Source organism: Tupaia chinensis, unplaced genomic scaffold, assembly GCF_000334495.1.
Source record: "Tupaia chinensis unplaced genomic scaffold, TupChi_1.0 Scaffold000415_1, whole genome shotgun sequence".
Classification (NCBI taxonomy): Eukaryota; Metazoa; Chordata; class Mammalia; order Scandentia; family Tupaiidae; genus Tupaia; species Tupaia belangeri.
The window spans coordinates 2,694,620-2,718,339 of NW_006159920.1; the positions used below are offsets into that span (position 1 = coordinate 2,694,620).

The 23,720-nt window shown below is 50.3% G+C and overlaps 1 protein-coding gene across 5 annotated transcripts in view; it reads left to right on the forward strand.

Moving 5' to 3' along the window:
• Positions 1-23,720, forward strand: part of MYLK (myosin light chain kinase) — a 220,134-nt gene that overhangs the window by 163,236 nt on the left and 33,178 nt on the right. For all 5 annotated transcript variants that reach the window (XM_014590176.2, XM_006154574.3, XM_014590175.2 and 2 more), the window contains 4 exons: positions 4,106-4,408; positions 13,363-13,395; positions 13,488-13,581; positions 14,558-14,761. In XM_014590176.2, coding sequence (XP_014445662.1) covers positions 4,106-4,408; positions 13,363-13,395; positions 13,488-13,581; positions 14,558-14,761 — 634 coding nt within the window. The remainder of the gene's footprint in view (positions 1-4,105; positions 4,409-13,362; positions 13,396-13,487; positions 13,582-14,557; positions 14,762-23,720) is intronic.

Genomic DNA, 23,720 nt, shown 5'->3' on the forward strand with positions numbered 1-23,720 from the left:
GACCTCTCTTATATATTCTTGAAAGACCACGTTCTCTTCAGAGAGTCTAGGACTCCCAGCATTCTCTCAGGTGGTCTAAACGAGTGATGTTTAACTATTTTAGAGGCTTGTTATTATTATATTTTTAAGGAGGCAAAGGAATTTGTAATTAGAGCTTCTTCCTGCGCTTGCATCTGAAGGGAGTGGGGGAGGGCTCTGCAGGGGGGAGAGAGCAGCAGGCCCAGCAGGATCACGTATGTCATTCACCCAGACCACAAGAACAGGGCTCTCTGCCTGGCTCTAAGGAGGAAAAAACCCAATACCCATAATCCCCCAATACTAGCTGAGTTTGGAACTTGCATGACTTTTTTTTTTTTTTTTCCGAGAGAGAGATGACTGCTATAGGATGTGTGCACTTGCTGGAGAGACAGAGAGAGAGAGAGTGAGAACTCACCTCCAGGGAGATGCCCATGCCCCAACCCCTTCTCCTGCATTCTTCTCTGGGGATTTTGGACACGCATGCACGTGTGTCCAGTGTGGGTTTCAAGTTGCCAGGTCCAGGACTTGAACCACTGTCAGCCATGTGAAAGTCCAGCACCTTAACCACCATGTTACCTGTTGGGCCCACGCTTGCATGACTTTTAAAAGCGAGAGATTTTCCTTCTTGAGGCTTGCCCTCGAGCAAGATGCATTCTGATCTCCTTCTGCCTGATAGCCTGGAAAGTACCAAGCCCTGGACCGAGGGCTGGAGAGTTTTGGAACCTCCTTTTGGCTCTACCACTGACTGGTTGGGTTTTCTTGGGTAAGCACAGTGCATAGCCTCTGAAGGCTCACTTCCCGGGCTAGGATGATGCAGGTGGATGACTGCCACTGAAGTGCCGATGGACGGATGTGCAGGCAGGGCCGGGCACGGCCACAGCCATCTTCAAACATGCAAGTTCAAGGAGACCAACTGCGAGGGCGGTTACTCTAATGGGAAGCTTAGAGATGAGATCCTCTGTTTTCCCAGGAATGAGAGCATTTGCAGAGCAGAAAATCCTGGAGTTCATGCCATCGGAGACCCTTCCCTTAGACTCAGCATTTCCCATTCTGTTAGACAAGTCTCCAGGGAGCCCTGGGAGAATTCCAAGGAAGTGTAGAACTCTGGGCCCCGACACTGAGCCAGCGGCTCCTCTGCCAGGCGGTGTCCAGTGTGAAATATGTCCCTGGGAAGCAGATCCCACTGAGTGTCCTGTGTCTTTGGTGTCCAGAAAGGCTCCTGAAAACATGCTGTTCCGAGGGTTTTCCTAATCAGAGGTGGGCTCTGCAGGTGGGAAAGAGAGGAGACCTTGGGCTCAGCCAGTGGCTCCAAGGACAGGCAAAGGGACAGGGCTTCCAATCTCACAGGGCTTCAGACCCGGGCCTTTGACCAACTCTGTAATTTGGTCTCCAATTCCTTGGGAGTATTTTGCTTGAGACTAAAGTCCCCTTCCCCCAACTGTGTGTCTGCTGTCATGGTATAGGAGTTGTCACACCTCATAGGAAGTCCTCGCTTTCAGCCAAGACCTCTGTAACACCCAGAGGTACCTCCTCTGCAATACCCATTTCTCAGAGTTTTCTTTGACCAAGCAGAGGGGCAGAGTCAGCGTGGCGTGTATCTGTACTCACAGAACAAGCTGTCCGTGACTAAACTTGCCCAGCCACCATCTCCTCGGGGGTGGAGGAGAACAGGGAACTTTTCTTTCATTCCTCTTTAGGATTTTTTACTTCTTTAGCTGAGTCTTAAGGGGGCTTGAGAGTTTCGAGTTACAAACATCTTAGCCAATACTAGTAATGTTTCTGAAAAGACCAGTGTATCTTTCAGAACAAACAGTTTTTCTAAGAGAACATACTAAACAGCCAGTGAAAGTGGCTGCCCACAGGAGGCCTCCGAGAAGACTGCCAGGCCAGGCAGTGGCTATCACAAACCTAGACCCTCTCTCGGGGATGGACATTTTCCAGGTGCTGCCATCTGGGCTGCATGGAGAAGAAGCGGGGCCCAGGTGCAGGGGAGAACAGATAGGTATATGTGTATGTACACCTGTGTGCACACACATGTATGCACAGATTTTTTCCTTTCCCATATGCACAGGACCATTTGACTTTTGACCTTTCTGTCTTGCTGGGGGTGGGAGAGTAGGAGAGGAGCACTTTGACCTGTCAGTATTTGCTGACTTGATGCTTGCAAAAACCCTCAAAGGTGGTATGCGTTAGCACCGTTTTCCAAATGAGAAAGAGCCATTCTGGTCTTTCATTCACTGGACTTCGCATAGCTTAAAAGCACAATTTTAATTGCTGGTTTGTAAGGCTCTGTGAACTCCAACCCCACTAGGGAGCATAAGGGATTACTGAACACAGGTATCTGTCACTAACCCACCATCTGCAGAAATGAAATCTGAAAAATAAGAGGGTTTTATTCAGCTAAGCAAGTAACAAAATCCACAAAATGCAAGAACCTCATTAAAGCTTTGGCTTCCATGGTTTGACTGGAAGTTCCACTGTTACTGCTCCCGGGTCCAGGACATGTGAAGGAAGGCAGCCCGCCAAAGAGCCACTTCTTGTGTCCTCTGCTCATTTTTGTCCCTTAGTCAAAGATGGCTGTGATTTGCTATTGCTATTTTACGACAATGTGGTAGGGTGAAAAGAAATCACTATGTATTATAAAGGTAAACTCCTGCACTAATGAAGGTATAGTAACGGGTCAAGTCAGCCCCTTTTTAAAGAACTTCTCGATAATCGAAGTGCTGCTATTACCCATGTTTTACAGACAAGGAAACTGGGGACAGAGCAGTTAACAGCTACTGAGTGGGGACAGATCTGTACCCCAAACTGGAGCTGACTGCAGAGTTCAACCACCAGGCTTCAGTGTCTCTCAGGGGCAGAAAAAGTGGAGGCAGACCCCTAATTATGTCACAGGTCACTGGCCAAAGGCCCAAAGAACACACACACACACACACACACATACACACATATACTCACACTCTCAAATTCTGAATTCTCTCTCAAAACAGATTTTGATGGGAAACAGTCCACTCCTTTTGGGCAGCTTCCTAGATCTGTTTACTCTGAGAAATATGTTTATGACATGGGCAAAGTACAGGAAATCATGACTTGTAGACTGGAAAAATAGCCAAAAAAAAAAAAAAAAAAAAGGTTCGTTTTGTTTTGTGTGTATGTTTTGTTTTGTTTGAGCAAACAGTTATGTGTAGGGTTTTCTGTACAGGTGGGTGTTCACTCTGTTGCCCATAACAGAAAATACCAGAAACCGAGTGATTTGTAAGAATAGATGTTTATTCAGCTTGCAGTTTGGAGGTCCGAGGTCCAGAAACCACTTCTGGGGAGGTAGCATGTGGAAACCAGAGGCCAGCATGTCTGTCCTTGTACCTCTGTCCCCTCTCCTTGTAAACCCACCAAACTTCAATCACAGAGGACCTGCCCTTATGACTTGAACCCTCATTCTTCCCCAAAGTCCCATCCCACACTCTAGTTGGATTAAATTTTCACCCTCTCTCTTTCTTTTCTTTTCTTTCTTTCTTTCTTTCTTTCTTTCTTTCTTTCTTTCTTTCTTTCTTTCTTTCTTTCTTTTTTTGAGAGGTTTTTGCCTTAATGTGCATGCGCTTGCCAGAGAGAGACAGAGACAGTGAGAGGAAAACTGAAATCACCCCCGCGGGATCGGAGGGGATGGCCATGCCACAATCACTTCTCCTCCATTCTCCCAGGGTCTTGGGCACACACACACACACACACACACACACACACACACACACAGTGATTTTCAAGCCATGGGATCTGGACTCAAACTGTGGTCTGGATTCAAACTGCAGTCAACCATGTGGGAATCCAGTGAATAACCACTATGCCATTTGCTGGGCCCAGGTTTTCATCCTCTTAATCCTGATATAAACATGAAAGCTGGGGGGACATTCTAACCATTGCAGTGGGTTTGTACACAGCTGTGACTGATGTATGGATGAGGAAAGAGAGCCAGAAGCAGGGTCCTCAGCTTGGGTTGTCTACGGTGCTTCTCCCCCATTACAGAGCTGATTAAAGTCCTTCTTTCCCCACTGTTCTGGAGAGTTTGAGTGATGTTGTGTTTCTTCATCCCCAGATAAACCAGACCCCCCTGCTGGCACGCCTTGTGCCTCTGACATCCGGAGCTCCTCGCTGACCCTGTCCTGGTACGGCTCCTCATATGATGGGGGCAGTGCCGTGCAGTCCTACAGTGTTGAGATCTGGGACTCGGTGGACACGATGTGGAAGGAACTAGCCACATGCCGCAGCACCTCTTTTCACGTCCAGAACCTGCTTCCTGACCGCGAGTATAAATTCCGAGTCCGCGCAGTCAATGTGTATGGAACCAGTGAGCCGAGCCAGGAGTCTGAACTCACCGCGGTGGGAGAGAAACCTGAGGGTAGGCTGCCTTCACTTCATCACAGGCTTGAGATAAATGTACATAACTGACCTTGTGTATGGGACAAGCTGACTGTGAAGGGTTCTGAAAAAATATTAGTGATAACTGGCAGGGCCTTGAAAATCAAGAGATTTTCAAAGTTATGATGTCGATCCGTACTTTAAAAAAAAAGTAACTATGACATTTCAAAAACACTGAACCTGTAATTTCGGTATACTGCCACCAGGGGTGATGATGTATTCATTAGGAGCACAGAAAGCAGGAGCTCAGGTCCACCTTAATTCTCTAAGCTGCCCTCTACCCCAACTCAGTAAGAATGCCTACTTTTTGTCCCAATATCTATACTTGGGACAAAAAGATAAGGTGAGGAGCCTAGAGTCTGGGGGCAAATTTGTGCACGGCTCACAATAATGAGATGGGAGGTACCCTGTTACAGTGGTATAGACAAAGAACCAAGAAGGCATAGTAGAATACATGAAGAATCTTGCCATAGAGGCTGAGGAAGGCTTCCTAGAGGAGGGGACGCTTAGGCTGAGTCCCAGAAAAAGGAATAGGATTCCAAGAGGCAGAGAAGATAAGGAAAGGCATTTCATGCAGAGGAAACAGCATAAGCAAAGGTATGAAGTAATGGAAACACACGGCATTTGAGACGCTCGCCTCAGCCAGTGCATATCTTGTGTGACATAGAACAGGAAGAAGAATAAAAGGGCACTTTAGGTAACCCTGTGAACTGCATCAGAGTTTTTTGGGCAGGGGATTGAGAGGATCACATCTGTTATTTAGGAGGAGAACCAGAGCAAGAACTTTGCTGTTCAAAGCATGGGTGTGAACCAGCAGCCTCGCCATCCTGGGAGCTTGTTAGAAAAGTACACTCTCAGCCTGCAAATCTCCCCGGTCCCCATTTTAACATGAATCGCTTCTTAGGGGAGGCCTATGTTTGGGAAAGTTGGAGCAGCCCTAGAGTGGAGGACAGATTAGAGGGAAGGAGATGGAGTCGGCCAGATACCAGATGGGCCTCTGTGAAGACAGTCCAAGAGAGGGAGGGTAAGGCCTCAGAAAGTAGAGTTGACCACTCCCAATGACTTTTTGGATAGAGCATTGAGGGGGAAAGTAGGAAAAGGCTAAGAGGACCCCTAGTTTCTGGCTTGAGTAACTGAACGCAAATTCTGTTGTCATAGAGGCTTATTGTTACGACTCATCACGGCCAACATGTACACTTGCTCTGTGCTAACGATGTTAAACTCCTTACACACAACACTTCACTTCATCCTTACCCAATGAAGTAGATACTGTTATTACCTCCATTTTACAGATAGACAAAATGAGGTTTAGAGGGGCGAAGCTACTTGCTCAAGGTCACAGAGCTTGTAAATGGTGAGTTGAAGTTTGAACTCAGAGCTATCTGACCTGAAGCCTGTGCTCCTTTGGTTAGACTGAGGGTAAAGATCAGGCTGCTTCCAGGTTCTTCAGGTGTGTCTCAGCTCTGGTCTCTCTCCCTGTTTTGTTTTGTTTTCTGCTTTTTTACTTTACCAGAGGGCACATGTGCTTGCTGGAGAGAGACAGAGAAAGGGAGTTTGGATAGAGCATTGAGGGGGAAAGTAGGAAAAGGCTAAGAGGACCCCTAGTTTCTGGCTTGAGTAACTGAACGCAAATTCTGTTGTCATAGAGGCTTATTGTTACGACTCATCACGGCCAACATGTACACTTGCTCTGTGCTAACGATGTTAAACTCCTTACACACAACACTTCACTTCATCCTTACCCAATGAAGTAGATACTGTTATTACCTCCATTTTACAGATAGACAAAATGAGGTTTAGAGGGGCGAAGCTACTTGCTCAAGGTCACAGAGCTTGTAAATGGTGAGTTGAAGTTTGAACTCAGAGCTATCTGACCTGAAGCCTGTGCTCCTTTGGTTAGACTGAGGGTAAAGATCAGGCTGCTTCCAGGTTCTTCAGGTGTGTCTCAGCTCTGGTCTCTCTCCCTGTTTTGTTTTGTTTTCTGCTTTTTTACTTTACCAGAGGGCACATGTGCTTGCTGGAGAGAGACAGAGAAAGGGAGAGAGAAAGAGAAAATGAGAAAGCATCCCCTGGCAGATGGCCATGGCATAATCCCTTCTCCATTTCTGCCTCCTTTTGGGTTCGTACACACATGCACCTGGTATGTCTCTTAAGCCGCTGGGCCCAGGACGTGAACTGTGTAGTCAGCCACATGGGATCCAGCTGCCACCAGATGGCCCCCTCTCCCTCTCCTTATAAAGCCACCAGAACCCAATCATGGAGGACCCACCAATAAATGTCATAATGAAAGAACTTGTGGGACTAGAAGAAAGGACCGAGAGGGGAGAGAAGCAAGAGGAAGCTGGAATAGTTACCCTACAGAAACAAGGGACGGAGGGAGGAGTTGCAGAGAGGGCAGTGAACTGCATCACATGCCAAATGCGAATGAAACAGATGGCTCAGGATTTATCCTTGGGTTGGTGGTAGTTGCTCTTTGAGGTCAAAGCCCATCAAGTTTCCCTAAGACGGAATGGCTGCCTTGGTTAAGGAATAAATGACAAAAAGAGAGACCAAAGTGCAGAATATTATTTCAAAAAGTTTCAGGTGAAAACCAGGAAAAAGATGTTACAAATTTAAAACAGAAAAAGGTTGGAGCCAAGGGAGAAGGTGGAGGGCAGCAAGGGAAAAGAGCTTCCCAAGAGGGAGAACATAAAGGTAAAGAGGTGGACCGTGGAAGACCAAGTATCAAAAGAGAGGGAGAAGGGACAGATCCTGCAGTAACCATACAGCCAGGGACATCATGAGCATGGAGACTGTTGTTAAGGTGTGCTCACCCTTTTTAGTTTTAAAAATTAGGCATAAATGGGACCAGCAGATAGCATAATGGTTATGTCTCTGGACTCCCATGTAGTCGGCCATGGTTTGAGTCCTAGACCCAGCGGCTTAAAACTCATGCTGGGTGTGTGTACATGCATGCCCAAGATCCTGAGGAGAGAATGAGGAGAAGGGATTGTGGCATGGCCATCCTCCCTGGGGTTGATTTCTCACTATCTCGGTCTCTCTGGTGAGCACACTCACCCTGTAGCCAAAACTTCTCAAAAAAAAAAAAAAAATTAGGTATAAAATAGGTGTTAAGACTACTTTGGGCCATGGCAGCGCAGGCAGTAGGGCACCACTGTGCAATACTGGAGCCCTGTGGAGACCTGGGTTCCAATCCCAGTCACGGGTACGCCCACCAGCATGATGATCCTAGCGGGTTAGGGAGCTGGGGGAGGGACTGCAGGAGGACAGCAAGATCAGAGGCTGGCGGGGGCTGGGAGGTGTGGTCCCTAGGAGTGCTGGGGAACAGTCCACAGGCAGGAGGAGCCGGGCCCTCGCCCTGTTCTCTGTGGCCAGCAGCCAGCGGCCCTCTTGTGGTCTTCAGCCTCCTCCCCTGCTGCTGCCCCATGGGCCAAGAGCAGACAAAGTGAAATGTTGAAATCACCCAAAATCCACAGGAGGGGTCCAGGCCACCCAGGGCCTCTGAACAGGAAGCTGCTCCCCAGGCAAGGCCCAGCTGGACGGTCCAAGGGGTGGGGGTGGAGCAGCAGAACAGTTGGCAGCGGCTAGGCGGCCAGGCAGTGAGTGGGGTCAGGTGGGAGTCCAAGCACAGGCCTCTGGGCTGCTCAGATGCTTGGCATCTAGGAGCCTGGGTAGGCCCTCTCTCTGCTCAGAGCGAAAGGGCTCTGAGAGGGTTGAGGGGTGTGAGCGCAGAGAGGGACTGGGCAGGAGGTCATGGGCAGTCATTCTGTGGAGCAGTGGAGCATGGGTCACAGCTAAAAGGCCATGCCAATTAGCCCTCACTTCAAGGCCAGCCTGTGTGAACTCTCACCTTTACCACCCACCACTCCGCCTCTCACCTTGGCAGCTTTGCTTTCTACTTCACCCTGACAGCTCAGTTCCATCCCTGTTTGCACCCGGCCTCACCCCATATGTCCTGCGCATTCACCCTATATGTCCTGTGCTCTTCCTGTGTCTGAAGCACTGCCACTGCAGTGGCCACTGAGAGCAAGGAACAAAGCAGGGGTCTCCCATCCAGCTTCAGCGACCTCCTTATGCCAGACCCTCCCCCTGAGATGAAGGCCCGTAACCTGACAGCTCCCCTCCCAGTCTCCCCAGACCCAAGTAAACAGAGCCTCCACCTTGACATGACCCCACTTTCTCCCACACCAGCCAGGTCTTGAACCTCCTCCCACCCTCATCCTGACTCCTACACCCACTCCATCCTGCTCCCATCCCTAATTCGCTCTAGTCTGTATAGCTATCAGCCAAACAGCTGGGACTGAGGCTTCTGGCTGCGTTGGGGCCTCCCTGCAACCCCAGGGCAGTTAGAAGGCAAAAGCATGCACTGCCAAGGCTGTCTCTGCGGCACGGGTGCCCCCTAGTGCCCACTGGTTGTTACAGTCCTCAGCCACGGAAAGGGACCGCTCCAGGAAGGACTGGACCTGTTCTGTGGGGGGTTCCTGAGCCTCAGCGGGTCCTCTCCCAAACACCAGACCAGGGTGACGAGACTTGACTGTTACAGAAATATCTCCAAACCTTCATCCAACTAGTTCTTCCGCTTAGCTCTCGGGTCTCCCAGCTCATTCCAAATAGATTTTCAATGCTTGGTCGAAGTCGCTGCCAGCAGTTTCGGCTCCTTCCTTAGTGGAAAGGTGGGAACCAAGCAGGCCCTTTCGCAGCTCTTCATGCCCCAGATCTCGGTTAACTGAACTGTGGTCTCCCCTCTGCTTCTTTCTTGCCCTTCCCCTGCATTCATTTTGTAGAATGGAGGGAGGACACTGAGGACAAAGCAGACGGGGACGCAGCAGCCTGGAATCTTGATCTGAGTCCCCACGGAGGGAAGAATGCAGTGCAGCCGTGAGCTAGAAACAGGGGCTCCGGTTCCCTGAGGATGCTCTGGGTCCCCAACCTGGCGCCAGGGAACATCCTGCCCTTCGGCTGCCAGGGAGAGCGGTGGGAGTGAGGGGCAGATGTGGCGTTTGTGAGGGAGGCTGGGGAGGCTAGCTCGCGGCTGCCTACCTGCTGTCAGAGCGAGGGAGAGGCAGTTCTAGAACCAGATGCCCTCCTCAGGCTCTCAGGAGCAGGCCACCGCCAGGTGGCTGGAAAGGCCCCCCAGGCCCACCACGCTGCGCCGCGCCTGCACTAGCAGAGTAAAACATTCCTCCTGAAGACGCCAGGCCAGAGAGCACGCCTTCTCTTCTGTCTCTCACCCACTGCCCAGAACACTCCAGTCCCCATGCCACATCGGGGAAGGTGCAGGAACATGAAGGACATGTCACCAGGTCAGAACCGCCGTCTGAGGTGGGGCACCTCAGGTCAGGACGAGGGGGCCTTCCTGACACTGAATGTCGTTACTCTGTCTTAGACCGAGTCTGGCAGCTGGCACCCACCCGATGTTCAGTTAGTGACTGGCTGGGCTCTCTCGCTTCCCTTAAAACCCTGTTTGAAATATCATCATGGAATTAACCTGAGTCTTTTATTGATCTCTCCCATGAGTGAGAGAGGAAGAGAGAGATGGGACTCCCAGCAGGGTCTGGACACCACAATCCACCCCCAGGCTTCCACCAGCCCCACATCACGGGCAAGCCTACACCTGGCATACTTAGGGAGGCTTCTGGACTCGAACCAGGAACCTCTCCACTTAGAATTGCCTTGCAGAGGCACTGTGGTTTACCCCTGCACCACTGTCTAGCCCCTAACCTAAACGTGTATTGACCAGATTCGTTATTCCATGGTACCTCTGGGTCTGTGAGTGCTGTACGCCTGCAGCCTTCCTCCTCTGCGGGGTATGGCCCTAAACGCTTCCCTCGGGCTACAGTATTCATGAGGTGATGAAAAGTCCATAACCCTCATTTCACCCTTGGCAACCATGAGATTTCTTTATAAATCATGTCTGCTCTAGACTTCTTTCTCAACCAGTCAGCACTGGAGCTGAGCGGTAGGGCGGTGAGCCTCTCTGTAAGGCCGAGAGCAGACACAGGCTTGAAATCTAAGCAAACAACCAGAGGAAAAGTAACACAGTTCCTTACGGGATAAGTACCTCTTGCTGAAAAAGAGCTTGGAGAGAATTTATAAACATGTGACCAGGAGCAGGAGAAGCTGTGATTTGTTTAGAGTTCTTAGAATGCTGCTGATAAAGTTTAGTTTCAAAAACTAAACACAAGTGGAATTGGGAAGAATATTTTATCTCAGAAAGGAGACTGCTATGAAAAAATACAAAAGCACAGGCCAGACAAGACTGTCCGGGAGTCTAGTAGATGAAGTGGGGGGGTTCACGGGAACTGCTGGGGTGGGGCCTGACTTAACTCCTCAAAGTCAGCATTTCTGGGCGTTGAGTGACTCAGATTCGTAGAGGACGACAAGGGCCACCAGAGAGCGATGCACCTGCAAGCCAGTCGGGGTGCCAGTATGCGGAATGAGCGCCATCATCCTTCCCCGTTCAGGGCTGAGCCCAGTTAGAACCCAGCAGAGGAGCGCGCTCCTCCGCCGCTGTCAGGCCCTCCGAAACCGACAGGGAAACGTGCGCAGGCCACAGCCAGGTATTGCGGCTCTGTAGCCTGTGGTAGCTCCGAGGGCCCCTTCTGCCCAGCCTACCCCGTTCTCCATCACGACTCGGACAAAGCACTGCCCAGCGCAGCTCGCGCCCGTGCAGCCCCTCCTCAGCTCGGCGTCTGACCAACCCTGCTCGCGTCCAGTCTGGTCTCTAGGAGATTCGTCCACCGGAGCCGCCCCTCTTTCCTCAGTCTTGCTCTGCTGGGGGCTTCAGCGGATCACACCCTTTCCCCTGAGTCTGTTCACTCTCACACACTCCCACCTTCCCCACACTCACACTCACACACACACTTACACACACACACACTTTAAAAATTCTTCTCTGGTCACATGGCAAACTGTGTGGTTCGAGTCCCAGACCGGGTGACTTGAAAAACACATAGGGTGCATGAGCATGAGTGCCCAAAATCCCGAGAGGAGAATGGAGGAAAAGGGACTGCAGTGTGGCCATCCTCCGGAGGTGGTTTCTCACCACCACTGTCTATCTCTTCCCAGTACGTACTTGCACCCTATAGCAGATTCAAAACCCTTCTCCGCCCTCTATGATTTCTCTCACATCCTTGTTATATTTCCTCAGGAAACCTCCCTTTGTCCATCCATCACCCAGAAACACAGCCCAGACCGTGGCTGAGAGGAGCACAAGGTGCCTACCAAACCTTTCATCTAGAGCTGGCTAGGACCTAGGACTCCTTCCTCCTGTAGATTAGTCCAGAACCTTCATCTCACCTCTGACCATTGCATGATTTCCATCTTCTTTTTAAAGAATTATTTTATTTAACTTTGTTTACTTATTTTAATTTGATCAGAGAGAGACAGAGAGAGAAAGAGAGAGAGAGGAAAAGTGAGAAAGCAAGCCACCAGGTCCAGGACTCAAACCATGGTCGGCCATGTGGGAGTTCAGCGCCCTTAACCACCACGCCACCTGCTGGCCCCAATCTCACCACTGACAATTGTGTGATTTTTTTAAAATCATGTCTGCTTTAGATTCTCGCCCTCCCCCCATAGGCGAGTCCCAGCCTTCTCTGATTCTTTAACTGGGCACACCTGCCTTTCCATGGCCCTCCAGGCCTCTCCCGATCCTTCACTACTTTCTAACCACCAACAGAGTTCCACAAACAGGTGCCCCAAGGCTCTAGCAGGGGCTACAGAGTCCTGATACCTGAGGAAGTCAGAGTCAGACAAGCCAAAGCTTAGCCAGGGCGAAGACGCCATCGCGGCCCTGTTGTCAAGGGACACACGTATATGGAGGCAGAGGGTGGCCCGGAGCTCTGAAGTGGGTGTGTTCTGCTGGACAACCTGCCTGGCCCCCGTGTCCCCTTTCACTCTGATACATCCATGTGAGCAGGTGACACAAGTGAGTCCGTTCCTCCTCACCCCACCTCACGGGCCCCTGTTGTTCTTATTTGAGCGGCATAACTCACCCTCCCGCATAGCCTATCCGTCCCTTCCAGGCACAGCCCAAAGCTGCCTCCTCCTAAAGTAACAGCTCTGGCTTTATCATTGCTGTTGGTGCCACCTCCCTCCACCGTGTGTCAGTTTGTACCATGATACCACACACTGATTCTACAGTGCTTCGTAATGGACATCTCAAGTGTATGTGCGTTCGCATCTCCGACTACATTGTAAGCTCCACGCGAGGAGAGCTCATCCCTCCTGTGTATACCGCATGCCCACGATAACGGGCAGGATACCTGGTGCTTACGAGAATCCTTTTAAAATGTGCAACAGAGGGACCAGCCGTTAGCATAATGGCTATGTCACTAGACTTCCACGTAGTCAGCCGCGGTTCGAGTCCCGGATCTGGTGGCTTAAACTCACACCGGGCGCGTGTGCATGCGTGCCCAAGATCCCAAGAGGAGAATGGAGGAGAAGGGATTGTGGCGTGGCCACCCTCCCTGGGGGGTGATTTCTTGCTTTCTGTCTTTCTCTGTCTGTCTGGCAAGTGCACATGCCCTATAGCCAAAACCTCTCCAAAAAAAGAAAAAGGAAAAAAAAAATGTGCAACAGATGGGTAAATGGATCCAATGCTAGAAGCCTTTGAAAGCTGTGGGCAGAAAGGGACTGTCACCGTTGTTTCTAGGTTCTGAAAGTCAAGAGGGCTGGAAGAGGTGTGGGGGCGGGAACATCTAGAGACCAGAGGTTAGAAGGGGAGGGATGGAGGCGAGACCTGGAGGGGCAGTTGGGCCGGGCAGGATGAGGTGGCCAGATCTAGCCAGTCTGTGCCTGTCCCTGCCCAACCCCAGGGGAGTGCCCAGACGTCTTGGCCTTGTTGCTGGGAAAGCTGGGGCCTGGCAAGGCCTCCACGGGGCTCCCGCTCCTCGGTCTTCATCACTAATCACCTGCGTCCTTGTGTCCCCCCAGAGCCGAAGGATGAAGTGGAGGTGTCGGATGATGGTGAGTGCTGGCCACCTGTCCTTGGGTCAGGCCCACAGGGTGGCGGGGACGAGCAAGGCTGGCTCACACTCTCTCTGGCCCATTTCCTGCAGATGAGAAGGAGCCTGAGGTTGATTACCGGACGGTGACAGTCAATACTGAGGAAAAAGTATCTGACTTCTACGACATTGAAGAGAGACTAGGATCGTAAGTGGAGTGGGAAGCGGCCTTGGGGCCCTTCGGGCTCCCTCTGGGGTTATGTAGTTCTGCCCAACCTGGGGCACACCCTTCCTTTTCCGTGCCCATTCGCAGCACGGCACTGAAGAGAAAGGACTGGGCCTTGGGATTGGCGTTACAGTGCTCTCCCTCTGACCCGTGCGTGTCCCCTGAGCCTGATGCACCACCATTCAGTGAGGCCGGCCCCAGCGCTTCACTCAGGCACAGTTGGCCGTAACCACTCCCATTGTGAGCTCGGTCCACACCGTTTACTGTGGAGGGTAGCCATGGGGTCAGACCCCAACCCTGAGCCCTCGCCACAGACAGGCTGTCCATCTACCCCAACTCCCCGCCCCTGGAGGAGAATAAGAGGTGGGACAGAAAGGAATGGAGTTCCGTTTTTACTTTTGGTGATTTCTGGGAATTAAAGGAGTGATGAAAACGCCCCACGGCGCTGTAGGAGTCTGCCCTGTCAGAGTGAGTTCTGTCACAGGAGACCCTCGCACGTCCCCCTCCCAGGGGTCTGAGACCAGAGGACCAGTGCTAGAGACGGGTGCAGAAGGAAGGCGACAGCTCAGTCGCTCTCTGGATTTGGGAAGGGCTGCCTCGACCCAGCTGCCCAGGTCCCCCACGGGCGGAGAGGGGAGTCCATTAGCCAAGGTGGTGAGTAGGTTTGTCAACGTTAGAAATGTTCGTTGATCAAGAGCGGGGCGGGCAAGCCTTTTCTGCAAAGGGCCAGGTGGTCAGTATTTTAGGCTGTGAGCCACACACCTGTCACTCACCTCTGCCACTGTGGCACAGAAGCAGCCTTGGGCAACGTGTGAACACATGGTGTGGCTCTGTACCCCTAAGTCCTTCTTTATGAAGAGGGGTAGGCCAGACTGGTCACAGGGGCAATAATATGCCAACCCCAACTGAGTGGAAAGTTTGGCTAAATTTGACTTTTCTCTCCTCCTTTCATTTGCAGTGGGAAATTTGGACAGGTCTTTCGACTTGTAGAAAAGAAAACTGGAAAAATCTGGGCAGGGAAATTCTTCAAGGCATATTCAGCAAAAGAAAAAGAGAATATCCGGCAGGAGATCAGCATTATGAATTGCCTCCACCACCCTAAGCTGGTCCAGTGTGTGGATGCCTTCGAAGAAAAGGCCAACATCGTCATGGTCCTGGAGATGTGAGTGGCCCGCGGCAGGGCAGCCCAGGCTCCATGGCTTGGGAGCCTCCACTTGTGTCTCCCCACTGTCCTCCCCTGCTGCCTCTGCCCAGGGTGGAAAGCACTGCAGACAGGGGTGTGACATGCAAGGTGCTCACCAGACATGGCCGGGCTGACCAGCCCGGACCCGAAGGTCTGTGCTCAGTACCAGTCCGCCCCTCTGAGCACCAGTCCTGTGCTCATTTCAGTAACAAACAGGCAGATCTTTGAGAACCCCCTTCCCCACCTTTTCACCCTCTTATCCCTGTGAAAGGGACAAGGCTATAAGACTTCTTGGTTTTCTTTTTTGAGAGGTTTTTGCTATAGGGCGCATAGTGCTCGCCAGAAAGACAGAGAGACAGAGAGATAGAAAGCGAGACATCACCCACTGGGGGGATGGCCACGCTGCGATCCCTTCTCCTCCATTCTCCTCTCGGGATCTTGGGCATGCACGCACACGCACCTGGCGTGAGTTTAAGCCGCTGGGTCCGGGATTCAAACCGCAGTCGACTACATGAGAGTCCAGCAACATAGCCATTACTCTAACTGCTGGTTCCAAGACTTCTTGGTTTTCTTCAGGGTCCTTTCACCTGTAGGTGACTTACAGCTGACCGAGAGGGACAGGACGGCCTCCCTGACTTCCCTGAGCATGGGTGTCACCTTGTGCCCTGTGCCTCTGTGTGCTCCCACCCCATCTTTCCTCCTTTGACTTCTCACTCACTAAAGCTTAGTGCTTTCTTTGCTGCGTTGTACAAAGGCAGGGGTTGGATCAAATGACCTCCAGACAAGGCTTCCTCAGACTCCATTGCCCCTTCCACATCCCAATCCTCTGCCTCCCTCCCCTTTGAGCTGCCATGGAGGTGTGCACACACGTGCATGCGCACACACCTTGGCACCAGTCAGCTGGGCATCATCCATCGTGTATGTGTTTTCCAGGATCTGATTTTTTAAGTATATGATACAGTCACATCAAAAAATATAAAAGAATATGCAGCACGGAGCCTCATTCCTATCCCTGTCTCTATCCCACCTGTTCCTACCACCCCACCACCACAGGCGAACAATTGATTGGTTTTGTCTGGATCCTTCTCAAGCTTCTTTATGAAGTTATAAATATATACGATATCTGTATGTTCTTTTCCCACCTTTTAACACAAAATGTAACTTATTGTTCTCACTGTTGTGTACTTTGCTGCTTTTTCAGCAACTCGTTATGAGGAATCGTCCCATATCCACACGCAGGGAGCTTCCTCACTCTCGCAGCTCCATGGGGATTCACCGCATGGGCAGATCACAACTTCTCTAAGCAATCTTCTTTTGATAAGAGGTTGGGTAGTTTTCAAACCTTTGCATTTACAAACAAGTCTGTGTATATCGGTAGGATAAATTCCCAGACAAGAGGGAGTGCAGGGTTAAAGGATATGTACATTTGACATTTTCAGAGATGTCGTAAAATTGCCTTCAGCCCCCCTGACTGCTCATCCTGAACATCCCAGGGACCTCGGTCTATTGGCAAGGACTCTATTGGCATCTTCCCTTCCCTCCCCCCCTCCCCTCTCCTCCCCTCTCCCCGCTTCCCTTCCCGTGTTCCTTAGCAAAGGCAGTTGTGGTCAGGAGAGCAGACTTGAGTCACATAACCCTGACTTTGACTCCCAGATCTGCCTCTTGTCTGACCTTGAACAGGTTACCCAAGCATGCCCATGTGTTTTCTTATCCATGCAAGAGGGTATTCAGACCTCCTCGGGAGTCCTGCAGGGTGAAGTGGCGTAACACAAGCCAGGCATAGTGCTCCACAGTGAGATGCGTGACATTTTCTATATTCCGGTCTGTTCCCACCTGAACGTACTTGGTGAGCATGGTGACACCTGAGGTGTTGGGCAACAGCTCCTCCTGGTAATCAGGAAGCCAGGCTTCAGGTTCTGCCACTAGCGAGTCGTGATTTTGTAACTGTTAAACCCTGCCAGTGAGAAGAGGTGTTTGGATTAAGGTCATCAATCCCAAGACTCCCCTGTAGAAAATTTTGCAATTCTGTGGAACCATGAAAAACTCCGAGAAAACCTTCGTTTGCGTCTTACAATCTGTTTCCAGTCCCAAATTCAGACTTTCCTCCCTGCCTTCAGGAAATATTTAGCCCATGTCTGTGGCCTCATTCGCTACCCCCTCGCAATAGCCCCGTGGGCTGCAGCTCTTCACATTTATTCTAGAACGGGCTGCGGAGTCCAGGCTGTGTGGGCATGTGAGGACATGTGGGGAAATGTCTTATCTTTAGAACTTAAACCTTGAGCAAGTTTGTGAGAGGGTACAGGGAGGAGGCAGGAGGCCACCAGGCCTGGGCACAGTCGGGCAGCGGCATCAGTGGGCAGAATACCATACTTAGCTTGGAATTGGGAGTTGGCAAGCTGGATGGAAAAAGCAGGGGGAAAATGTAAGAAGGCTTCAGCTGGCCTGGCTTTCGTCCCCACCCCACACCTCCCCCGTGGAGAGGAGCGAGTCTTCCATGCACCGATGCCAGGAGACTGCCCCTGGATAGGAACTCAAGCAGAGAAGAAAGGGGCAGGTTGTCACTTCATCTGTCTACCCTTCCAGCTTAAACCATTCTGAGAGTTGGCCACTGACAGGGGAAAGGTTGGTTTTCAGCAGCACAACTTGCTGTGTCCTTCCTTGTTTGATGGGAAAAACTGAGATTAAAAAAATAAATACTTGAAATAAAAATGATTAAAAAAAAAAAGATAATGCAGGGTCAGCAGATGGCATAATGATTATGTTGTTGGACTCCCATGTAGTCAACCACAGTTCGAGCCCCACACCTGGCAGTTTAAAACTCGCGCCAGTGCCGTGCATGTGCATGTGTGGCCAAAATCCCAAGGCAAGAATGGAGGGGAAGGGATTGCAGTGTGGCCATCTCCCCTGGAGGGTGATTTCTCGCTTCCTTTCTCTCTGGCAATCACACGTGCCCTATAGCAAAAATCTCTCTCTCTCTCTCTCTCTCTCTCTCTCTCTCTCAGGGGAAAAAAAAAGGATAATGCCTGGTGATATAGAAAAATTAAGGGGCAGCAGGCGGCATGGTGATTAAAGGCACTGGACTTCTACATGGCCAAGCATGGTTCAAGTCTTGGACCTGGCGGCCTGCTGTCTCACTTTCTCCATTTCTCTTTCTCCCTCACACTCTGTCCCTCTCTGGTCAAATTAAAATAAATAAGTAAATAGATAAAATTGAATAAAATAATTATTTGAAAAATGAAAATGTATTCCAGGGTCCCAGCCTTCAGTTCAGCCACTCAGATATCATGAGAAGCAAGAATGAAATGGTGTCTTCAGCCCTACTGACTCCAGTTACTGGACACCTCCACAGTGAGATGCGTGACATTTTCTATATTCCGGTCTGTTCCCACCTGAACGTACTTGGTGAGCATGGTGACACCTGAGGTGTTGGGCAACAGCTCCTCCTGGTAATCAGGAAGCCAGGCTTCAGGTTCTGCCACTAGCGAGTCGTGATTTTGTAACTGTTAAACCCTGCCAGTGAGAAGAGGTGTTTGGATTAAGGTCATCAATCCCAAGACTCCCCTGTAGAAAATTTTGCAATTCTGTGGAACCATGAAAAACTCCGAGAAAACCTTCGTTTGCGTCTTACAATCTGTTTCCAGTCCCAAATTCAGACTTTCCTCCCTGCCTTCAGGAAATATTTAGCCCATGTCTGTGGCCTCATTCGCTACCCCCTCGCAATAGCCCCGTGGGCTGCAGCTCTTCACATTTATTCTAGAACGGGCTGCGGAGTCCAGGCTGTGTGGGCATGTGAGGACATGTGGGGAAATGTCTTATCTTTAGAACTTAAACCTTGAGCAAGTTTGTGAGAGGGTACAGGGAGGAGGCAGGAGGCCACCAGGCCTGGGCACAGTCGGGCAGCGGCATCAGTGGGCAGAATACCATACTTAGCTTGGAATTGGGAGTTGGCAAGCTGGATGGAAAAAGCAGGGGGAAAATGTAAGAAGGCTTCAGCTGGCCTGGCTTTCGTCCCCACCCCACACCTCCCCCGTGGAGAGGAGCGAGTCTTCCATGCACCGATGCCAGGAGACTGCCCCTGGATAGGAACTCAAGCAGAGAAGAAAGGGGCAGGTTGTCACTTCATCTGTCTACCCTTCCAGCTTAAACCATTCTGAGAGTTGGCCACTGACAGGGGAAAGGTTGGTTTTCAGCAGCACAACTTGCTGTGTCCTTCCTTGTTTGATGGGAAAAACTGAGATTAAAAAAATAAATACTTGAAATAAAAATGATTAAAAAAAAAAAGATAATGCAGGGTCAGCAGATGGCATAATGATTATGTTGTTGGACTCCCATGTAGTCAACCACAGTTCGAGCCCCACACCTGGCAGTTTAAAACTCGCGCCAGTGCCGTGCATGTGCATGTGTGGCCAAAATCCCAAGGCAAGAATGGAGGGGAAGGGATTGCAGTGTGGCCATCTCCCCTGGAGGGTGATTTCTCGCTTCCTTTCTCTCTGGCAATCACACGTGCCCTATAGCAAAACTCACACCCTCTCTCTCTCTCTCTCTCTCTCTCTCTCAGGGGAAAAAAAAAGGATAATGCCTGGTGATATAGAAAAATTAAGGGGCAGCAGGCGGCATGGTGATTAAAGGCACTGGACTTCTACATGGCCAAGCATGGTTCAAGTCTTGGACCTGGCGGCCTGCTGTCTCACTTTCTCCATTTCTCTTTCTCCCTCACACTCTGTCCCTCTCTGGTCAAATTAAAATAAATAAGTAAATAGATAAAATTGAATAAAATAATTATTTGAAAAATGAAAATGTATTCCAGGGTCCCAGCCTTCAGTTCAGCCACTCAGATATCATGAGAAGCAAGAATGAAATGGTGTCTTCAGCCCTACTGACTCCAGTTACTGGACACCCCCCGTCATTTAGCGCCAGTGTTCTGAGGCAGTGGTTTCTTCGGGGCCCTGGCCTGGAGCCTGGGCTTGTCCTTTCAGAAACGCTTAGGGCATTCCACGTGGTGGTAGGACCTGAGTACTGAAGCTGACGTGAAGTGCAGCCTGAGTTGTCCATGGTCATTCTTACTTTTAGGCCACCATTTGCAAAATTTATTACGCAACGCCCAGCTGGCTGCCAGGAGACAAGGAGCAGAGGGTCTGGGTATCGAGTCCTAGGTGGCACCATTCCTTCTGGCTGCCAACGAGGGCTGGCTAGGATCTAGAGTTTGGAGGATAAATTTGATCCCCTGGGATAAGGCAGCCTTGGTGATAATAGGGGTGTATGCACTCATTCATCCACTCAATGTACATTTATTAAGCACTACTTCCTCTGGCCAATCTTGGCCTTTGATATGATCCCAACTCTGGGTGGTGGTCTCTTCCTATTGCATTAATACTTTCTACCCATGGTCTTGAGCATTTTGAAGAGAAACCTACAAAGTCATTAAATACTTTCATCCAAAAAAGCAGACCATAGGAATAGTTTTGAAAACGTGTTAAATATATTTAAATATAGGACTGAACCTATTTGAACTGATACTGAATGAGTTGCCTGTAGAAATGCAGTGGTAATGGGACCAGCAGTTAGCGTAATGGCTATGTTGCTGGACTCCCACGTAGTTAACCTTGGTTCGCGTCCCGGACCCGGTGGCTTAAAACTCACACCGGGCGCACATGCGTGTGTGCCCAAGATCCCGAGAGGAGAATGGAGGAGAAGGAATTGCAGCGTGGCCATTCCCCCTGGGGGGTGATTTCTCGCTTTCTCTCTCTCTGTCTCTGTCTGTCTGGCGAGCGCCCGTGCCCTGTAGGAAAAGCCTCTCCAGAAAAATAAAAAGAAATGCAGTGGTAATTATCTCCATGGTCAGACTTCTGTCACACGTTGCCTTTTCTAGACCACTGAAAATAATAATTGCTTGCTTTTCCAATATTTTACATTTAAAAGCAAACAGTTTGGGACCAGCAGGTGGCATGGAGATTAAGGTGGCTGGATCCCACATGGCCGACTGACTGCACTCCATGGTTGGAGTCCTGGACCCAGCAACTTAAAAATCACACCAGGCACAAATGTGTGCATGGCCTAAATCCCAAAAAGTGAGAACAGAGAAGGGATTGTGATGTTGCCCTTTCCTCGGGGGGTTGAGGGGGCGATTTCTCACTCCCTTGCCCCGCCCCCACCATCTCTCTCTCTCTCTGACAAGCACAGATGCCCGATCAGCAAAAAACTAAAAAAAAAGAAAAACCTTGCGGGAACCTTGTCTATGCCAGATATTGCCAGATGCAAGTGAGTCTAGAGCTGAGCCCGGCCTTTTGCAAGCACGTTCACAGATAACTTTAAGACAAGGTGGACTCAATACAGAAGAGTGCAGACGTGAGGACACCTGGGAAGAGAGATGGCTTCATATGGCGAAATAAGAGAGACTTCTCAGAGAATGTGTATTTCAACTGGTCTCCCAGGCCAGCTGAGTAAGCCAGTATTTTCCAAACTTGTGTAATCATAAAAATGACAAGGGATTCTTAGTAAAAATATGAATCCTCAGGGCCAGCAGGTGGCATGGTGGTTAAGACACTGGATTCCCACAAGATCGACCGTGGTTCGAGTTTTGGACCCAGTGGCTTAAAACCCACACTAGGTACATGTGCGTGTGTGCCCTTTTCCTCCAGGAGAGAATGGAGGAGAAGGGATTGCTGCATGGCCATCCCCCGCCCAAGGGAAGATTTCTCACTTTCTGTCTCATTGTCTCTGTCTGTCTCTCCAGCAAGCACAAGTGCATCTCCTGTCCATCTGTCCCTGTCATGTCCCTGTATATGCCCTATGGCAAAAACCTTTTGGGAAAAAAAAATATATATCCTCAGACTCCTTCCAAGGTTTTTCTAAGTCAAAACTTTCAACCAAGAAGCTTGGGAAGTTCAACGTTGTTCCAATTTTTTTTAAGTTTTACTTTATTCATGATAGCACATGTGCATGCGAGAGGGAGAGAAGCAGCCTTGCAGGGTCCTGTCTGACAGTGAGTCTCCTTCCCCTCCCTCCAGCATGCCTGCATCTTGGGCACGTGTGTACACGCCCGGCAAACACATGGTCGGCCATGCGGCTTCCAGCACTGCAGTTCAGCTTACTGCCGGCTGTGCCACCAGGCTGGCCCCAGGTGATTCTTTAAAATAAAAAACCGACAATTAACATTGCTCACTTATGATGTGCCTGGCACTCTTCTAAGTACGAATGGTATTAATTCACCCAGCCTTTACGGCAACTCTGTGAGGCGGTGCTGTTTTTATCTGCACCTTACACATGAGGAAATTGAGGCACCGAGATGTTAAGAATTGCCTGAGACCTAAGAATATAAAATAGAGTTTGACATGCAGTGTTCAGAGAGAGCAATGGAAATGGAGCGTTTAAGGACAAGAGGCGCCACCTGCTGGCGGTGCAGGGACCTTCGGGTTGGTTCTAAACTTTCATTTCTAGCTCCCTCTAGTGGCCACTCTCCTCACTCCGCCCTTCAGAAGTATGAGTGTGCAGAAATGTAAGCAGACCAGTGTGCTGTGCTGGGGCCCCCAGAGCAGCCCTGTCTGTCTGTCCCACAGGGGTCAGACGAGACCCACCTGACCTACGACGTGTTGTCAAACAATATCTAATATGTACTGAGCATCTACTTTGCATCAACCATGAAATTTTACAAAGGTTCCTACACTCCTGAAACTATGAGGTGGAGCTCAGAAAGTAACTTAAATAACTTGCCCAAGGTCACACAGCTTTTCAAAGTTAGAGATGGGGGGCAGCAGGTGGCATAGCAATTAAAGTGCTGGTCTCCCATGTGGCAGACTATGGTTTGAATCCCAGACCTGCTGGCTTGAAACTTACACCAAGTGCGTGTGCATGCGTGCCCAAAACGCCAAGAGGAGAATGGAGGAGAAGGGATTATAAACTTGTATCTCTCCCTGGAGGGTGATTTCTCACTTTCTGTTCCTCTGTCTCTCCAGCAAGCACACACACTCTATAGCAAAAATCTCTTAAGAAAAACATATATGGTTAGAGACAAGATCCAAACTCAGCCCCTCTCCTCTTCACGATGAATCCCTTTAGGAGAGAGAACCCTTTCCCTTCAGGGGAGCGGGAGCACAGGCCCAGAACAAAGCCTCATTCAGTTGTGGACCTGCGGGCTATTGTAGAAATGTGGTCTTCCTGATATCCAGATGCCCCGCAAACTACCCAGGAGATTTTTTTGTCAAGAGAGAGAGATTTTTGCTATGGGACATGTATGTTCACTGGAGAGACAGAGATAGGAAGAGAGAAATCACCCCCTGGTGGGATAACCACTCCACAGTCCATTCTCCATTCTCCTCAGGGATTGTGGGCAGGCACGCACACACACACCCAGCCTGAGTTTTAAGCTGCCGGGTCTGGGACTCAAACCACGGTTGACTATGTGGGAGTCCAGCAAAGTAACCATTACGTCATCTGCTGGCCCCACTGAGGAGATGCTTTCAGCGTTTTAAGCAGCGAGCAAGCTTGGAATAGATTGGAGGGCTGGGACCGGACAGCAGAGTCACCCGTGTGACAGGCGGCAGGGCTGTGCACTTGCACCGGAGGAGGCGTGCTGGCTGGCTAGGGCCTCCATCCAGAGCACGGGGTTGAGTAAACATGGCCAGGATCCAAAGTCTCTCCAGGTAGAAAGTCTTACATCTCCTGCCTGGGCAAGGAAGGGGTCCAGGCGAGGCAGGCTGGTTACAGCTGAGAATAAGCCCATGCCAGTCTAGCCCGAGTAAGCCAGTCTCACCACCACAGGTGCAGTGCGGCCCACGGACTTCAGGAAGTCTGCCGAGGCGCCTTATTGAGTTGTTTTTCTGTTCCTGGCTATGCAAAATAAATGTTTATGGGAACAGTGAGTATTTTAAACTTCACTTCCCCGTGGTTCAAAGACACGACCAGAGAGCAAGAACATTCCTTTATGCATCTCAGGGAAAGA